This window comes from Accipiter gentilis, chromosome 9 (assembly GCF_929443795.1).
Source record: "Accipiter gentilis chromosome 9, bAccGen1.1, whole genome shotgun sequence".
Classification (NCBI taxonomy): Eukaryota; Metazoa; Chordata; class Aves; order Accipitriformes; family Accipitridae; genus Astur; species Astur gentilis.
This window is the reverse complement of record NC_064888.1, coordinates 38,673,097-38,690,131: the sequence shown is the minus strand read 5'-3', so window position 1 is coordinate 38,690,131 and position 17,035 is coordinate 38,673,097. Positions and strand designations below refer to the sequence as shown.

Sequence of the window (17,035 nt, the reverse complement as noted above, 5' to 3'; positions counted from 1 at the left end):
AAGAGCTTTTGAAAAAATGGGTGACTACTCAAGACATTTTATAAAGGAGGAAGAATGGGAAAGAAAATAGGACTCGGTAGGGGGTAGAAGGAGCCTGAATGTGTGCCTTGTCTGTCTATTCTTTCGCCTGAAACCTGGAGCTGTTGTTCCTATTTCAGTTCAAACTGTCACCTTTAGTTCATGATGGCTTTACTGCCCTTGCTCCTGAACCTCAACAGATTGGGGCTTATTTACCTATTCACACTCTGCTGTGGAACCTCATTAATAGGCTTATTAGCCACACCATTCACGTGCAGGAGGGCTCACAGAAAAGATCCCAGCCACTTTGAGAGGAGGAGGAAAAAACTGTAAAGAGATTATGCTCTCATTCAGCAGCCTAACTGCTATGAAAGGCTCCCTGGGCCCACTGAGATCTCTTGAAGCCTAAATATGATGACAGAATTGATCTCTCCCCCCCCCCCCTTTAATTCCAAACATGCTTCTGCTTTTCTCGGATTGAGGAGTTGGGCTGTTGTGGGCCACTTTAGGGAGAATGTGGCTCATTTAAGAGAAAAGGCTGCTATTGATAGACTGCTATCTTTTCATCCCGAAAAAGAATAAATTCCGAGAAGTGCTTCCAGACATTGGAAATAGGTGTTCTGATTTGTCATTTTTAGTGGAATGCTTCCTTTTCTTTCAGAGTATGCAAAGATATCGATGAATGGGGAAAGGTATCGCAGCTTCCTGTGCCGGACAATAATTTATGTGAGAATGCGTTAACAATGTTTTCAATGGGTGACGGACATGGCCGGAGCTGGGAAAATTGGATCTTGACTGTGACATCTGAGCTCCTCAATTAGGACGTTCAGATGTCTGTTGCTTTAGGAACAACAACAACAACAAAAAATTAAACCCGTGTTTCTAATCAATTACAAATTTGCCTGCTGTCCCTCATAAAGCCTGCATTACCGCTGCTGATGGTGGGAAAGTGCATCCTGGGAGGTAAGTGCCTATTCTACAGAAAACTCGTTTTCAAGTTTTCGGTGTCTGGAAGTATGTAAATCGAGAGTGACACTATGCCGTGCGGCCACAGTCCTTGAAAATCCCCTTGATCGAGATTGCCCACAACCTATAAGATGTACGGTAGGGCTATGCTTAGATAAAGTAACATTAAATTGATCAACACTGATTTAATTTGAGGCAACCGCCACTTATTGATTTTGGTGTCAAGCTGATTCTACAAAGCAAGCAGTACGTGGACTCTGTATTTCAGTTAATGGTATCTAAAGCAAATGTTTTATTAGGCAAGGATCAGGTTAAGTTACGCTGAATTTCGAGCAGCGCTATTATGCAGTTTTGAATCGGTGTGTCCAGGCAAAGGATGTTTTTTTTGCCTGACGAGTTGACAACTTTCCCCGTTCGGGCACCAGACGTGGGGTTACTGAAGGCGCACCGCCAGACAAATTCACAAGGCGGTCAAAACCAGGCTTTGCACCGAAAGGCTCCTAAAACTGAGGGTGATTTTATTTGTTGGTTTATTTTTATTTTTTTTTTTCAATTTTGAGTGGGTGTTATCCCATCATCCTCTCTAGCTGGAACGGGCCACAACCCCAGCCCCGTCTTCCGAGCTCCCCCGGGACGGGTTGGGGTACACGACCCCCGCTCCCCTCGTTAACGCCGCTTCTTAGCGGACTCCCCCCACGTTCCCGTTGTGGGGTGGGGGGCTGAGCGCAGCCCTTCGGGGCTGGAGGGGGGGGGGGGGGAAGAACGACTCAGGGTCCCGGGCCGGTGGGGTCGGGTCGGCGGGGGAAGGGGCTCCGCTCCGCGGCCGCCGCGATTGGCAGAACCGAGGAACGGCGTCCAGGAAACGGCTCGGGTTGCAGCGGGGGGAGTGACCAGGGGAGGGAGGAAGGGAGCCGGAGGAGTGCGCCGGGAGGAGAAGGAGAAAGGCGGGAGGGGGGGGGGGGGGGAGGGAAAGAAAAAAAAAAAAAAAAAAAAAAGCAGCGAACCAAACCCACAACCCACCCACCCGGGGGGGGGGGGGGGGGGGGGGTTGGTCGGGTTTGACAAAGCTGCGGCGGCTCGGGGAGGGCGGCTGGATGGAGCGGAGCGGGGACCGGCCGCTCTCCGCTCGGCGATGCCCCGCGCGGGGGAGGAGAAGCTGCTCGGCGCCGGGTACGGCGGGCTCGCCCCTCTGAGGCGGTAGCCGGCTTGCTAAGCCGCTGAGGCGACGGGACGGGACGGGACGGGACGCCGAGACCCGGCTTCCCTACCCCTCGCCTCACGCCAACCGCCATCCCGCGGGGGATGCGCCCCGCTGCCCCGCTGCCGTTCTGCCCGCCGAGTGACCGGAGGGACTTTTTTCGCCGTCCCGGGGGACGAAACCGCTGCTCCGGCACCCTCGCCTCTTGAGGGGGCGAGGGGGGTGGTGGGGGACCCCCCCCCCCTTCCCGCGGAGCTTTCTCGCTGCAGGTAATGGCACCGAGGGCGGAGGGGGGGGCGGTTGGAAAGGCGGGGAAGGGGGTTTTGCGAATCCCGGCGTTTTCCCCGGTTCCCGTGTGCCCCGCTGAGGTGAGGGGGGGGGGGGGGGAGGTCTGGCAGCCGGCACCGGGGAGGGCTGTGCCGGTGCGGGGGTGGGGGGGCTCGGGCAGCCCCCGGGGCGGTGCGGGGCTGCGGGGTCGGGTTTTTTTCTGACACTTTGATCGCTTCTGCGGTGCGGGGGGGGGGGTGGAGGGAGAAGCCCGAGGATCCACCGTCCGGTTGTGTGGGCCCCCCCCCCTACCCCGCTCCACTTCGCTTCCCGGCTGCTGGATGCCGGGATATCGGCAGGGATCGGTGTCCCGGCGGTGACAGCAGGACGGGCAGGCGGGGGGGAGAAGGGAAGGCTCAGCCTCCGGGGAGCTTCAAGCCCCCGCCTCAGGTTCGGAGGAGGCCGGGACCCCCCGGGAAGCGGGGGGTGCTCCCCCGCCGGGGGGGGGGGGGGGGGGGAGGAAGAGGGGCCGGCGGTGCCGTTACTGGCCCCGTCTGAGATAAGGGGGAAAGAGAAATCCTCAATGAAATATATATTTAAATGCAAAACGGGCCGTTCAAACAGCGACCCATTATGCGTTTGGTGTGAAACGCTATCAACATTTAAAACTTCATTGTCTCCTTTGTACCAAATCCCTGTAAATCTTCCACTAGCCTTTACTCATTTTCATCTGAAAAGCCTGTTTGGGCTGAATAGACAGCAATCAGCAGCCTCTGGACTTCTCTCTCTCTCTCTGGAATGTCAATTAAAATGCAGATTTTTTTTTTTTTTTTTTTTCCCCTTTCCCCCCCCTGATCTCTTAGTGGCAAAAGACTTGAGAAAAACAGGATAGTCCTGGAAAGCAAATGAAAGAAGTTCAAACAATGAAAAAGTACTGAAGCTGCCAGCCGGTTCCCATTAGTCCTCCAGAATTAATGTTTAATAGCTGTGATGCTCAGATTTGCATGGAGATTGAACTATGATGAAGAGTCTTGTTAGATATGTATGTGTCTATACGTATATTTATAGGCGCGTATGAAGTTTGAGTGTGTAAATGTGTATAAAGCTGCTGGCTGGCTTTAAAGCTTCAGGTACCTGGATCTTTCTGATGAAGCGACTGGGCATTTAGGGCGCTTGAGATTTTTTTGTGGGGGGAAGATCCGTATTTCCTTCAGATTTTGCTCTTTCCTGCCTAATAGAGAAAGATGCCGAAGAGTTATACAATGAGCAATGTATTGATTTGGTTAACATACCCTACAAATTGTACTCTCCCTGGGGAGTGATAAACATCTTATAAACAACAATGGAAGTAGATTAAAAAGAACACTGAGCATTGAATTTAATTAATGCCACTGCTGAACAAGTACTACTTGTTTGTGTGTGTGAGTGTGTTTAAACTGAAGTACGGCTTGGAGGAATTTGGTTGGGCTCCCAAACCAGTCTGCTTTCCCATGCTTGTCAGTTTGGCAAAGAAATTTGGGCAGGTATGTGACGAGGTGAAAATTGACTTGATGAGCGAGTGGCAAGGAGAGCCATCAATCATTGGAGGCTGACAACTCCTCCCCAAAGTGTAGGCTGAGAAGAGAGACAGAGTTCCCTTTCAAGGGGAAAAATAAACACTACGTGTGGCTTTCACTGAGTCTGAGACTCCAGGAGGGATTATGGTATTGTAGTCAGGAAGCCAGAATTGTGGAGGCCAAAAAGCATGCTGGGGCTGTGTTCCAAACATTGAGATAGAGGTACATAATTATCCAGCGCAGGAGGTCTTTCCAGAGGCTCGTCCCCCGGCGACTGTGGCGATTAAAAACTATGAAAAGAATTTGGTTTCGTTTCATCTTCCTTGGACTCTGCTGCTTTTGGGAAAGGGCGATCCTCGAATGCTGGTCGCTGTCGGGGTGGTAAAAAGTGGTTTCGCTCCATGGATGGGTCCAGAGCTCTGATTTTGGCTTTGCTACACCTTTGCAAGCCACGGTTTTGAATTTGCAGCAGCCCTGTGGATGACGAGTCCCTTCTTTCTGCTGGCAGATGTTCAGGTGCAGAAGCCGGCAAAACTCTCCAGGTGAGAAGATGTGTGGTCAGGTAGCCTTGTGCTGTGCTTGAGGCTTTAGGATGAGGATAGGAACTGCAAATGTGCTTTCAATGGCGTTTAGCGTAGCCTACAAATCTGAAACAGCTGAAATGTAAGTGGAATTGGTGCTGTTAAAAAAGAGGCTGGAGTATATGCTAGCATTCTGGTACATTTTCTTTTTGTGAGTTTGTGATTGATTAAATTTTGCATTTATATATATAGCCTGTAATCTGGCTTTACGGGATGATTTATGGAAATGAAATTAGCATTACATCCAGTCTGTTAGTTAGCATTTCTGCCCACTTTACAGCTGGATACACTGAGCTACGGAGCTGTGGCTGTCAGACAGCGAGTCAGGCGGTTGACCTGGGTGGTAGCATCCAGGAGGGCTTGCTCCGGTCCTTCACCAGACACAAACCCGTTCGGGAGACAGAGCTCTCTTCAGTTCTACACCTGCTCTGCGCTTATTTAAAGAAGTGCTCGGCAAGCTCTTTGCAAATGTTTGTGCAGTGGTCTGGTGGTGTTTTCACTGCAGATTTAATAGTAGTTGCTAGCTTGTGGTCTGGGATGCTCGCTCTGAGCTTAAATTTCTAAAGGAGGGACAGAACTTTGAGCTGGTATCAGCTAAGGTGAAAAAAGCTTGCCCTGAAGTATCAGGGATTCACCTGAAATACCGTGTATTAATTATTTTTCCCCAAGTGCCTTATTTATGTCATCTAAAAATCTGTTTCTACTGGCTCCAGACGTTACTGTATACAGTACCCAAGGTAAAAGATGCCTCAACAGCATTTCTGTCCTTAGCACTGTGAACTTGGTTTGTACATAGCAGGTAGCAAAAGGCTAATAAAATCTGCATAAACTTTTCAATGGTTGGCTTTAGAAAGGGAGAGTATTTGTCCATGTTTGTGTGTACTGTATGCTGAGGTACCACTCCACATCCAAATGACAGGGAGTTTTGAGAAGTTTGCCTTCATCTCTACACTCCCTGCCTTTTTTTTTTTTTTTTTGTTTTGTTTTGTTTGTTTGTTTAAGAGTGAGGGCAGGAGGGAGGTTTTATGTTACTTTTCCCTTCAAGACAAGTGCTCTCTAAGCTTCAGTTGGGTTTCATCACATCTAAGATGAATCATTGGCCAGATTAGAACAACTGCTGGAGTTACTTGTTTTATCCATTTACTGAGGTTTGCCATCTTTTATTTTTGAAGCGGAAAATCAGATCTAATTTTCTGGTTGAGCTGTTAAATCACCCTGTGAGGATGCTCTTCTGACCCTCACCTGGCATCTTAGTGTGGTGGCAACAGGGTCCCCTGAAGGGAGTGCCAGTTACTTCGGTACCGCTTCTCTTCTCTTGTCCGTCAGCCCATGTCTAGATTACCAGTTAACTCCGTCCTCTTAAATTAGTTTTACTGTGGATAAAATAGACTTTTTTTTTTCCCCCTGGTCTGTAAAGTAGGTGTCACTAAGCATTGTTGAGAGGGAAGAGAAACGTGTGCCCACGCGGTTTAGCATATGTGAGTGGAAAACGATGCTGGGGAGGTCTCCAGTGAAACTGCCATCTGTACCACACTTTATACAGTTTTTAATTGCCTGTAATGCAATGTAGCTAACCAGTATCCCTACGAAGACTGGAACCTTTCACCTGTACAGGACTCTCAGGCTTCAAAAAGACGCTGAACTGGGTCAGAAGAAGGGACCTGGATAGGGGAGCTGGAAGTCCTGAGGTGAAATGGAGTTTTACAGATGATCCAAATCTAAAGAGTATTTTTCAACTGTGTTTCTTGTGGAAAGTTACTGAATTCTTGCAAATTCAGCTGGCTGCAGAACTGCCTAGGTAAAGGAATGAAAAACAAGGCAAACTTACATAAACCTTCAGACAATAACAAGAATATAATTTGTGTAATTGTGGTAATTTTGTAGCATTACAGGTTATGTGCCTGCACATGTGTGTGCTTCTCGTTTTTTAAAAGCTATATTTTTCTGTCAGTAAAACAGCTCTCTAAATATGTGCTGAGAAGTGATTTTGTGAAAACAAGGAGGACTTGGTTACGCCTCAGGTGATGATGGAAACTGCTAACAGAAAATGAAAAGTCACTCACTTTTCACATATTCTTGAAGCTGGAAAACTATTTTTCCCATCCTCCTCCTCCCCTCCCTCTCACCTCAGCTCTCTTTGGGGCTTTCTGAAGTTTTTTGGTTTGTGTTTTAAGATGTTTTTGCTGACAGTGTTAAATCTCTCTCCTCCCCACAGCAGCAGCCGTCGTTCCGAGGGAGGAGGTATTACCCTGGCCGAAGGCACTGCTTTCTCTCCATGCTTCTCTAGAGGTGTTCAGATGGGATTAAAGTCCACATGGAGATATGGAAATGGACCAGGGATTTACACTAAAAAGATGGTCAGCTGGGATTCGGGTTGCCTTATCTGCCTGGTGGTGGTCACCATGGCTGGACTTTCCCTGGCTCGACCTTCGTTTAATTTAGTTGTTGAAGACACCACGCTGGAACCTGAAGGTAAACCACTCTAGAATCCTTAATTCCGCAAAATAAGTTAATTTTAAGTGCCTGAACGTTGGAAATAGAAGTCAAGATCTTTGTGTGCTTTGGTAAACCTAAGGCAAGTAACAGATTAGCCCTCAAGAGTTATGTTTTTTGACTTTTCCTGCTCGCACATGGGCTGTGTTCATGCAAGCACGCCTTTATTTAATCTTATGCAAGCGAGTGGTGTCGGTGATTTCACTTGGGAACGTCATCATGTTGTATAATCAAAGTGTAAGGCTGAAAGTTTTCAGGAATGGGTCTTTTAAGGCAACCAGCCTGTTGCACTTGCATATGTGTCGTTACGTGTCGCTATCTCAGGGAGTGAAATGGCTGTATAGCTGCATGTCTTTGTGATTGTCTTAACCTGAGAAGTGCAGAGGAAAATAAATCCCAATAGTTTTCCATTGTGTGGCCTGAATGTTTAATTTTGCCAGGTGCTCTGCAAAAATGGTCTTGCAGCTTTATTGGTGTTTGTACTTAGAATAAATTTCCCTCTTGCTGTTAATATCCAAGAGCAATCGGTACAGTGTTTGGATTGCAAGTTCTGGATGCGTAAATGTTGAGATCTGAATAGCAAGGAGTGCAGTTTATTACTGCCTGTGAAAGCAAAGGCTGTTTGAGACCTTTACATTGGAAGAAGTGTTTTGATAAAATCTCCTATTTTGACCCTGCACCTGTTGGTGTGTTCTTCCAGGTATATCTGTTCCTCAAGCTTTTGCAAAGTGGTTTTCTTCTCTAAAGAGCTAAGGAGGGTTTGCTTTTTTATTGTCGTGAGCTGGTTGTCTTCAAGAATGATTTTACTGTATTGTATAGGATCTTTCCTGCTCTCTGAGCACCTTAGGGGGAACGCGAGGCTTCCTTCATAAGGTTTTATCTGTCCTGTGGAGGATTGATTACGTTTCTAATGACTCAACTGTCAAACTGATATAATAGTCCACAGAGCATTTCTGATCTGGCAAGCGTGTTGGAGAGGATTTGGCCTTCACACGTTCTGCTACTCATGTCCACGGATACAGCTTTGTTTTTATTTAATACATTTTCATGCAAAACTTATTTGTTTCTATCCACTGCCTCTAAAAATAGACGTCACCAGCTAACACCACATTTTTAGAATCTGTTCCAAGTACATTTTTATTGATGGCAGGGGATGAACTATTTAGAGACGATGAGCCCTCCTCCCTAGCAAGCATTCCTGAAAAAAATTAACAAAGTTTAGCAATATTGTCATCTGTCAGCCATAGAGATTGTTGATAGCAAAGATTTTTGTTGTTTTTTTTTTCTCTTGAAGGTAACTTGAGAATTAAAAAAAAGCCTAACTCTCATCACCACTTACTGTATGATTTGTTAATTGCACATCTGGTGCCTTTTTGGCTTTTCAGAGGAATGACAAAATCATGAATAATTCTGTTTCCAGATTAGCTGTTTGTAGTGAGGTCCCCTAGTTTTAGGGTTAAACCAGAAAAATGTGATTGCATGATTGGTGGGGTATTTTACAGGGAGAAGAGTAATATTTTTTGAATGATGCCTGATAATTTTTCAGCTTTTCAGGGAAAGAATAGCTTTTATTATTTTAAAAAGCACAGTTTAAAAATATGTTTCTTCCACAGTGAGTATCCAGGGTGTGGAATCTGGGTTTTATCAAAGAGTAAATTGTTAAAAAGGATTTAAAACTTCTTCCCTGGGCAGGAATGTTACTGACATGAAACAATTTTAGACGTGAGAACCCGAATCATTACCAGAAACAAGGAGGAAAAAAAAAAGCTTCTAAGTTAATGGTATAATAAGAGCTTTTATGCTGCAGAATACAGGGAATTGTGTGGGATTTATATCTGAGATTTAGGAAATAAAACCTCCTTTATGTACTTCGTTAAACCCCTTTAAAAAAAAAACAACTAAGTTTTTACACAATCACCTTTTCTGGGTTCCATCACTGCCACCCACAAGCTCTCCAAGCTGAAAATAAAACAAAAAACCCTTCAAAAAATCTCTTCAAAGACAAAGCAGACTTCTTTTTTTTAATTTAGTAAATGCCAAACATTTTGGCCCCAGCTAATTTGGGGGGTCAGGTCCTCTAATAATGTTAATTTTCGGTAGGGCTGCTGACTGTGCAGTCATTAGAGCTATGACATTTCATACCAGCTGAGAAGGTCAACAGGGCCATGACCTTTGGTGACACATGTTGATCTCTTTTTTAGTCTTCCTTCATGGACATACCCTGAATTTTGTCTTTTTTTTTTTTTTTTTTTTTGATGTTAGGTGCTTTTGTTGTTACTATTTATTGTCTTAGTGACTCAGAATATTCAAAAAGCTGTATGCAACATTAACAGGAATTGAGATTGTGGCTTTTTGTTCCTTTGATTGTGATGGAGAATATACTCCTGTCTCTTAGCTAAACATAACTTTAGAGACATTTGCAACTGTTTTCTTCAGAGTATCTGGTTAAGTATGTACTTTAGTACAAGTGGCATTAATCTAATAGGGCAGTCGACTGCGTGGGTACGCGCGGGATACGTGCACGAGATTGTCATGCATCAAGGTCCGTTACTTGTGGTTATCCGCAGTCAATCCCATCTCTTTGGTAGCACGCTTCTCTCCGGGGCTTTTATAAAAAGCTGGACTTGTCGAGCTCTAGATCTCATCTCCGACCGTGAGATATCGCTATGGTACATATGAAATTATTAATGCCGAAGGTGGTATCTCGAGCCGTGGTAACTTATAACATCAGTATTGATACTGCGGGCGCTCGCTAAGCGTGGTTGTCATTGGCAGTGGTGGTTTTCATCCTTGAGCAGCGTGAGCAGAAACAGGAGCTGTGTGCGTTAGTTTGGGGACTGTCAGCTCTCGAGTTGTATCTTGCATCAAGTGTTTACGTATATGTTTTTTGTCCTCGGGAGTATAAAGAGTTTCTGCTTTTAAATATTTAGAAGTAAGTCTACCCCAGCGTGTACAAAGGAGCCATTCTCTTTCTGTGTACCCAGGCTATGAAGGCCTTTGATGATAGCCAACGTTTCAAAAGGGCTTTCTGACCGCACACATAGGTTGAAGGGTTACTTTGTGAACTGAATAATTAGTTTAGACGTATATTTGATAAATAGCAAGCTCTCCCTTGACCTTCCCTTGCCCAAGCTGTGTGTTATCGTTCTGCCGGGTAGCTAATTTAGTCTCTTCCCCCACGTGCGATGCCTTGACGCCGTCCTTCGAGCACCCACGCCGAGCCCTCGCCTGGTGCAGTAACAATGTGTTTCAGTTCCTTTAATTTAGGTCAAGTTTCAAAGGACTAATTTAAGCTTTCCACGAGGGACAGCCTAGTTCTGTGTCCTGTGAAAAATGCGGTAGTTCAAAATGGCCTTAAAGGTGTGTTTGGGAGGTTCCTAGGAGTGGCAGCGATGGACAGGGACCTTCTTTAATGGGTGACGTGGACTTATGGTGGGCTCTGAAGTGACTAACCAGTTGTCCCTTGGGTTTTAACTTGGTCACAGCTATTTGCTGGCACTCAACAGCACACAAATAGAAACACATTCAGTGCAGTACCCAGAGCAATACCTTCCTTTTGTTGTAAAAACATTGCATAATATGAGCAACGTACCTTCATTTTTGTAAAAGTGTTGGCAGTGCTTAAAGGTTAAGGTCCGTGCCGCTGCCATCCTGCTGCGAGGTGATCATCTTCCCCGGGGCAGAGGCAGTGGAGACCCACCAGGATGCTGCTTCCAATTTGGTAGGGAAAATAAAGCAAAAAGTTTACCCAGGGTTCCCTTGTTACCTTTTTTTTTTTTTTTTACAAGAACAGTGGCTTTGATATCTGCAAGTTATGATTAACAGTTCAAACTGGTTAGTTAAATCGGAGGGTTTGTTTTTTTTTGTTTTTTTTTTTTTTTTTTTTAAGGAAGGGCAATTATCACAGCCCATTATAGAGGAATGTGACATCCCCACAGCTTTGGGTGAGGGTTGGATGCCCTTTCGGGGATCCGGTTCAGTAAGTTATTTGGCCCAGTACAGGAATTGCTAGCTGAGATTCTGGGGAATTGTACAAGCAGCCAGATTAAATCAGTCTTAATGTGTCCATTCTGCATTTAAAATCCCCAGTCCTTTAGCTGGGGCATGGTCTTGAGCTGCAAACTAATTGGGCATGGGTAGGGTTGTTATTTATAGTCGGTGTTGATGAGACACTGGAAGTTAGTAATGTGTCAGCGTGGCAACTATTTTGCAAAGTAGCACAAATAATTGCACGTTTCTGGCTTATCTGCCATACAATTGCAGCTTTTTGAAGGGGGGAAAGAAATATTAACTTTTAGGAATTTGATTCCTTTAGTGTTTTTTTTTTTTTTTTTTTGGAGCCAGAAGATTTTCAAAGATGCTGAGTTGTGGGGTTTATTTTATTTATTTATTTTTTTAGAAACCACTTGTATAGATAAAACACCAAACCAGCAACTGACTCCAACGGATGCATAATTTTCTAATTTTAAAATAGCTCTTCCTTGGCAGAGAACTCACAACAAATTTCAGCCTATAGTAACTTTTTTACAGGCAAGTTAGAGACCTTTGAAAGCAGAATTTACAATGAAAATGCTGACATCTCCAGTTATGCAAGGTTGTGTACGCATGAGACGATGGACTATTGTGGTGTTTTAATAATAACCATAGCATAGTGCTTAATGAGCATATTTCTATATCCAGCTTCCTAGCTTCAGTAGACATGATCACTTGCCTTTATACAAATACATCCAAAGATTAGTATTTTCTTAGAATGAATATTTAGTTTAGGAACAGATGGGAGTGCAAGAAAAATACTTAACTGTCCCTTTTTCTATCATTAATAGGAAAAAAAAATTCCTTACTAGAAGGGTCAGATTTTTAAGTGTTAAACATTTGCGAGTCCTCGAGGTTGAAGCTTTAGAGTGAAAGTGGAGACTTTCTTCGAAGCTACACTCCTTAGCAATATAAATCTGTGTTTTTAAAAGAACCATCACCCACTTAGGCAAGTTACGTCTTGTCTATTTGTAATAGTGCACCTGGTTTAATTAGAAGAGAAAATTTATTTCAGTGTAGTTCAACACGTGCAAAATTCATGCTGAAAAAACACCAGGAACCCCAAACCTGTCTGAATTGATGAAGAGTCTGCAGTTTTGCATTGGTGTGATGGAGAGTTTGATTGCTCGGTCCCAGGTTGGACGTGCTGTGCTCCTCCATCGCAGCTGGTCAGGTGGGAGCATCTTCTGCAGAGTTGGTCAGGACGCACCGATTTGTGTTTGTGGTGGCTGTAGGAAACTGGACAATACTTGGCTTGGCATGGAGCCTGCCAGGGTAAAATTATCCTTACAGCAATTGGAGAACCGATTTGAAATTCAGACCTTTGAATTTAAGTTCAGCACATTGCGCTGTGTGTCTGTAGTGTTTTTTTGGGGGGATTTGGCCCAGCACGCCCCCAAAATCAGAGCTGCTGTCTTGCACTGGGGACTAAACTGGCTTTTAAACTGATTGAAAGAGAAGTTGGATACAACTTTGAATACAGGCAAATCTTAAATAAAGACCAGATTTGCAAGAGCGCAGCAGCCAACGGCTCCTGTTATAATTACGAAACGTGCACTGGGAGCGCCGAGCTGTTCTGGAAGTTTGGCCCTTTGGGTTTCAATCAGAGTTGAGAGCGTCAGCGAAACTGTGTCGGCATTTACTGCTTGGGGACTGTGCCTCTCAACGAGGACAGTTGCAAAATGAGACACTCTGTAAGATGGGTAAATATTTATGTGGATTTTTTTTTTAAACTTTTAAAACCAGCTTATAATGCATCTACCAATTATGTACAGCTCCAGGTTATCCTTTCCCATCTCTTAATTATCACTGTTGGTTTATTTCTTAGAAAAAGAACCCTTTTTTTTTTTTTTTTTAAAAGAGTTTGTTATACCTGGACCTACTTCTGAGTATCCGAGTAGTCAGCACCTGGTATAGAAATGTGTCTCATGGGCTTCGCTTTCTGCTGGTTCAGTTCCTTTTGCTGCTTGTCACCACACAAATGACATTATCTGTATCGAAGAGAGGGACAGAAAGGCAAGCTAAGTGCTAGCTCAGTTCTACCGTGCCGCTTCCTTCACTTGCCATGCTATTATTATTTTAATTGTATTTTTAAAATGACTGCAAGTGAAAGCATTTGGTGAACCTCAGTGAAGCTGAGGAGTTGTGAGATCTGACCTACTTTCATTCCCTTCCTCACATGCCGTTGCAAGTTGTGTGTAATTATTGCTTTTCCTCCCCCGCAAAAGAACTGGCTCATCAGTTTGGGACATTAACCGATGTCGAGCAGCCTCGCGAAGCGCCAAGCGCCTTACCGTAGCAAAGCCACAAGAACTGAGGAGGCGAAAATTCCTCTGTACCAAGGAAACGGCTTGCATTTGTGAGGGTTTACTGGGAAGGGCAGTGTGCTGGGACACTGGAAGGGAGAAAAAGAAGGATGAGAAGCTGGTTGGGGAGGAGAAAATCGTATTTTGGCTGTATTTTGATTTTGATTTTTCTCCTAGCTTTTCATGACCTGCTATTTTGAAAGGAGTTTTGTGACATGGTAGTTATCACCTCAGGCTTTCTCCCAGGGGGCTTGTGGCTGTTTTCTGAGTGGGGTTTGGAGTTGGATGCTGTGGCTGGCCATGCCTTAGCAGTCCACACTGAGCAGGACAAGCCTGCAGGAGGTTTAATTGCGGTTGGATGGAACAGAACTCGATCAGAGTGCCATGCTGTGACTTATTTTTGCATGTAATAAAGAGCTGGGGTGTAGAAAAACTATGTAAGGTTCATGATATTTATTCTTTAGGATGGCCTATATGGGTGTGCAGGGCTACAGGTGAGCTGGCAAGACCGGCTGCTGGGCAGCAAGGGAAAGTGCGCTTTTGTGAGACTTGCTTTGCAAGTTTGTAAAGTGCCCTGCTCGGTGTCACCGTGTTGCAATGTTTAATTTGTTTCAAGGAAAGTAATACGACTTACAATTCTGAATGCCACCCAACAGTTCTTAAAAATCATTTTAAACCCCCAATTTAAAATTTGAGCGGCTCTTGAGCTTGGTTCTATTAAACACAGTTTAATCACGAAAAAGAATCCTGTTTAGATATTACATTGTCAAAGTACCCAGATTTATCTGATACTGTTTACTTGCCAGGGGAGCACAGGTATTTCAGACATGCAGGATTGACATGGAAGCTCCGTAATAAATCGGCAGCACACCACTACTGGGTAATAGCCCTTCTCCCAACAATTCAGAAGCGTTTGAACCATCTTCCATTAGTATGGCAAAGTGCCCAGGAGCCACTGCTACAGTAAGGCGTGACGGAGGTGTCTGCAAGTTAAAAATAACCCTTGTCATGTAAATGGTTGTGGGCCACCTGGAAGTGCTGATAGCCAGCCTAGCTTTTAACTTCAGGGCTTGTTCTGCTACTTCTTCCTTGTCCCAGGAACCACTGGTGACTGCTCTCTGTGTGGAGCTGGAATTAAATTAGCTCTGGTATCTTTTGACTAAACGTTGCTCTCAGTTAAAAGGGAGCCTGGTATGCCTTGAAGCTTTGAAGTACTTGGAGAATATCCTATGGTTTATGTACGTTGTGGATAGGACTTTCAAAAGTGCTGAGGGGATGTTTTGGGGATATTGTTTCCAGTGACTTTTTTCAAATCCCACTTTAGGAAGTGGGGGAAGATGAATTTCAGGGCAACAGGCAAGATGAGACTTCCAGACGAGCTGCTAAAATTAAGAGGATTTGTATAGTCAAGTAAAAATGGGACAGTGTACAAAAGAAACAACTGCTGACTTGTTTATAGGGAATCTGAATAGATGTTCTCTGCATCCAGAACTAACACTAGAACATGAAATTGTGCAATTTTTAACCTCACAGTTGTAATTTATTTCTTTTGAATGTTGAGTAGCAATAGTCCCGAGCATGGCCTTCGGCAAACCTGGAAGAAAAAGATTGTGTTTTTATGTTTGGATTTATGCCGTGTTCTGTTATGTTTTTATATTGCTCCTGAAATGCAAATAAAGAACCTGAGAAAAGCTATAGATTGGAATAGATGCAAGAAAATACTAAAACTGAGAAAAAGCCTTTGCAACTAAATATACATGCTCATACCTTTTCCCAAGGCTGCATATCTTGTATGGAGGCTTTCCCAAGCAGACTTTAATGCTAAGTTGGACAATTGGAGTTGGTTAAATTGCTCTGTCACTTGGTTACGTGCAGAATACAGTCAGGAAGATTTGATGTTCTGCTGTTGCTGAAAGTAGAAGCAATGAGAAAATGATCCTAGTCTTGGATTCTGCTTTTTAGAGAGAGAAGGTTAATTTCTTTTTTTTCAGCTTTTCATTTGAGGTTCTGGCAAAAGGTGATTGATACATTTCCCCTTTGTGTTTTATAATAGATTACATAAGAAGACTCTTCTGTAATGAGTTTGAAGGGTAGTTAATTATTTTTGAGATTGTGTTACATGTGTGTTAGGTTTATATTGTACTCCCCAGTATGCTTAGCACAGAGACTATCGCTCTATTACTTTAGGCAGCTGATGGAACTTATGGCTTGAACAGAAATAAATCATCAAGATTTGGTGCTTGGAACCAAAGGTTCAAATTCTGAAGATGGCCTGTAGTTTCTCATCATAGTGATGAAATTATAAAAGGCTGCACAGTAATTTTAGGGGTTTTGGTGTTGCTGCTCAAGGTTGGGGGTGTTTTCTCCCTCCCTGGTTACCAAGTCTTTGTGCAGAAGACATACCATGCTTTGCTGTTTCTTGCTCTTTCCCATATCTGGAGATAAATCCTATGGTCACTTGTATAAAGAAGTCTTCATCCTGTAAGGAGCAGACCATGAAGAACGGAGACAAACAGGAAGAAATTGCAGGGCAGTTCCCAGCAGCAGGAGGTGGCCTTGCTGGTCTCTCTGCTGTTTACTTTGAACTTGGCATGCTCTGAGTCTTCCCTGGCTTGGCTTCCAAAAGCATAAAGCACACAGCCAAGCCCATGAGCATGTGATACTTGGCATTTTTTGATGCACGTTGCGTGGTTGTGCAGCCATAACTCAACGATCACAACTATAAAGACAGGTAGGAGCAAGCAGGCTACAAGTTGTAGGAATTTTCAATCTCTGCATGAAGCCTAGACAAGTACAATTTTTTTTTTCTTTTGAGAAGGAGTCGTCCTCCTTTAACCACGGGAGACAACGTCCACGAGACACATCAACCCAACTGCTTTGCAGCCATCAAAGCCATGCTGAAGTAGTTCATGTGCCTCACCCCGTATCAGCCAACACACCAACTTAGCAGGGGACCTCGTGAGGCTTGCCCCCACTGCTCTCTTCTGCTGGGTGTGATGAGGCCCTTGTGTCTGTAGCCAGGGCTAAATGCTGCTCCGGGGTGGTTACCTCGAGGAGTTGCAGTTCCATAATTGCTCATCTGCCAAAGAGCATTACACAAGGCAGGTAGATGTAATCACGTGGAGATAACTTTTAGGTGTGTGTGCAGAGCTTTTTTCTTGGCCAGGGGGTCCTGCAAGTGGTGAAACTCTTTGCTGCTCATGAGAATTATTTATTTTTCTAAGTCTTCAAAGCTTAGGAAAACAAGTTAGTGCAGTGTAATATTTTCCCTTACCCGTGATGACATTGGCAAGTATTATTTCAATTGGAGGAGATTCACTTTTTTTTTTTTATGATTTTAATATATGTAGCACTCAGTAGGAGTTGACATGATGCTGGAGGTCCATGCTTCAGCAGGTCGGTGTGGCTGGAAGCTCTACACTTGCCAAAGTACCAGGCATGTACTATGTGGCAACTCTTACTTTTTCCAAGTGTTCACTTCCAGGGCAAAAGGATTCTTCCTGTTCTTCAGACAATTTTTTTTTGGTCTGGTTTCATCTCTTGTACCCATTGGATGACTAGGTCCTTGTAGAATAAGGATAACAGGGTTAAAGAAGATGCCAGGAAAAAATATCTCAA

The 17,035-nt window shown here is 44.3% G+C and overlaps 1 protein-coding gene across 5 annotated transcripts in view; it reads left to right on the top strand.

Annotated features, from left to right (window-relative positions):
• The first annotated feature begins 2,228 nt into the window (after nucleotides 1–2,228).
• FGFR2 (fibroblast growth factor receptor 2) overlaps nucleotides 2,229–17,035 on the top strand; it is an 84,670-nt gene continuing 69,863 nt past the window's right edge. For 2 of the 5 annotated variants that reach the window (XM_049809987.1, XM_049809984.1), the window contains exons 1-2: nucleotides 4,423–4,547; nucleotides 6,802–7,058. In XM_049809987.1, coding sequence (XP_049665944.1) covers nucleotides 4,486–4,547; nucleotides 6,802–7,058 — 319 coding nt within the window. In that variant the 5' untranslated portion in view covers nucleotides 4,423–4,485. Of the gene's footprint in view, nucleotides 2,452–4,422; nucleotides 4,548–6,801; nucleotides 7,059–17,035 lie in introns of those variants that run through there. The other 3 variants (XM_049809986.1, XM_049809985.1, XM_049809988.1) reach the window with 3 other exon arrangements.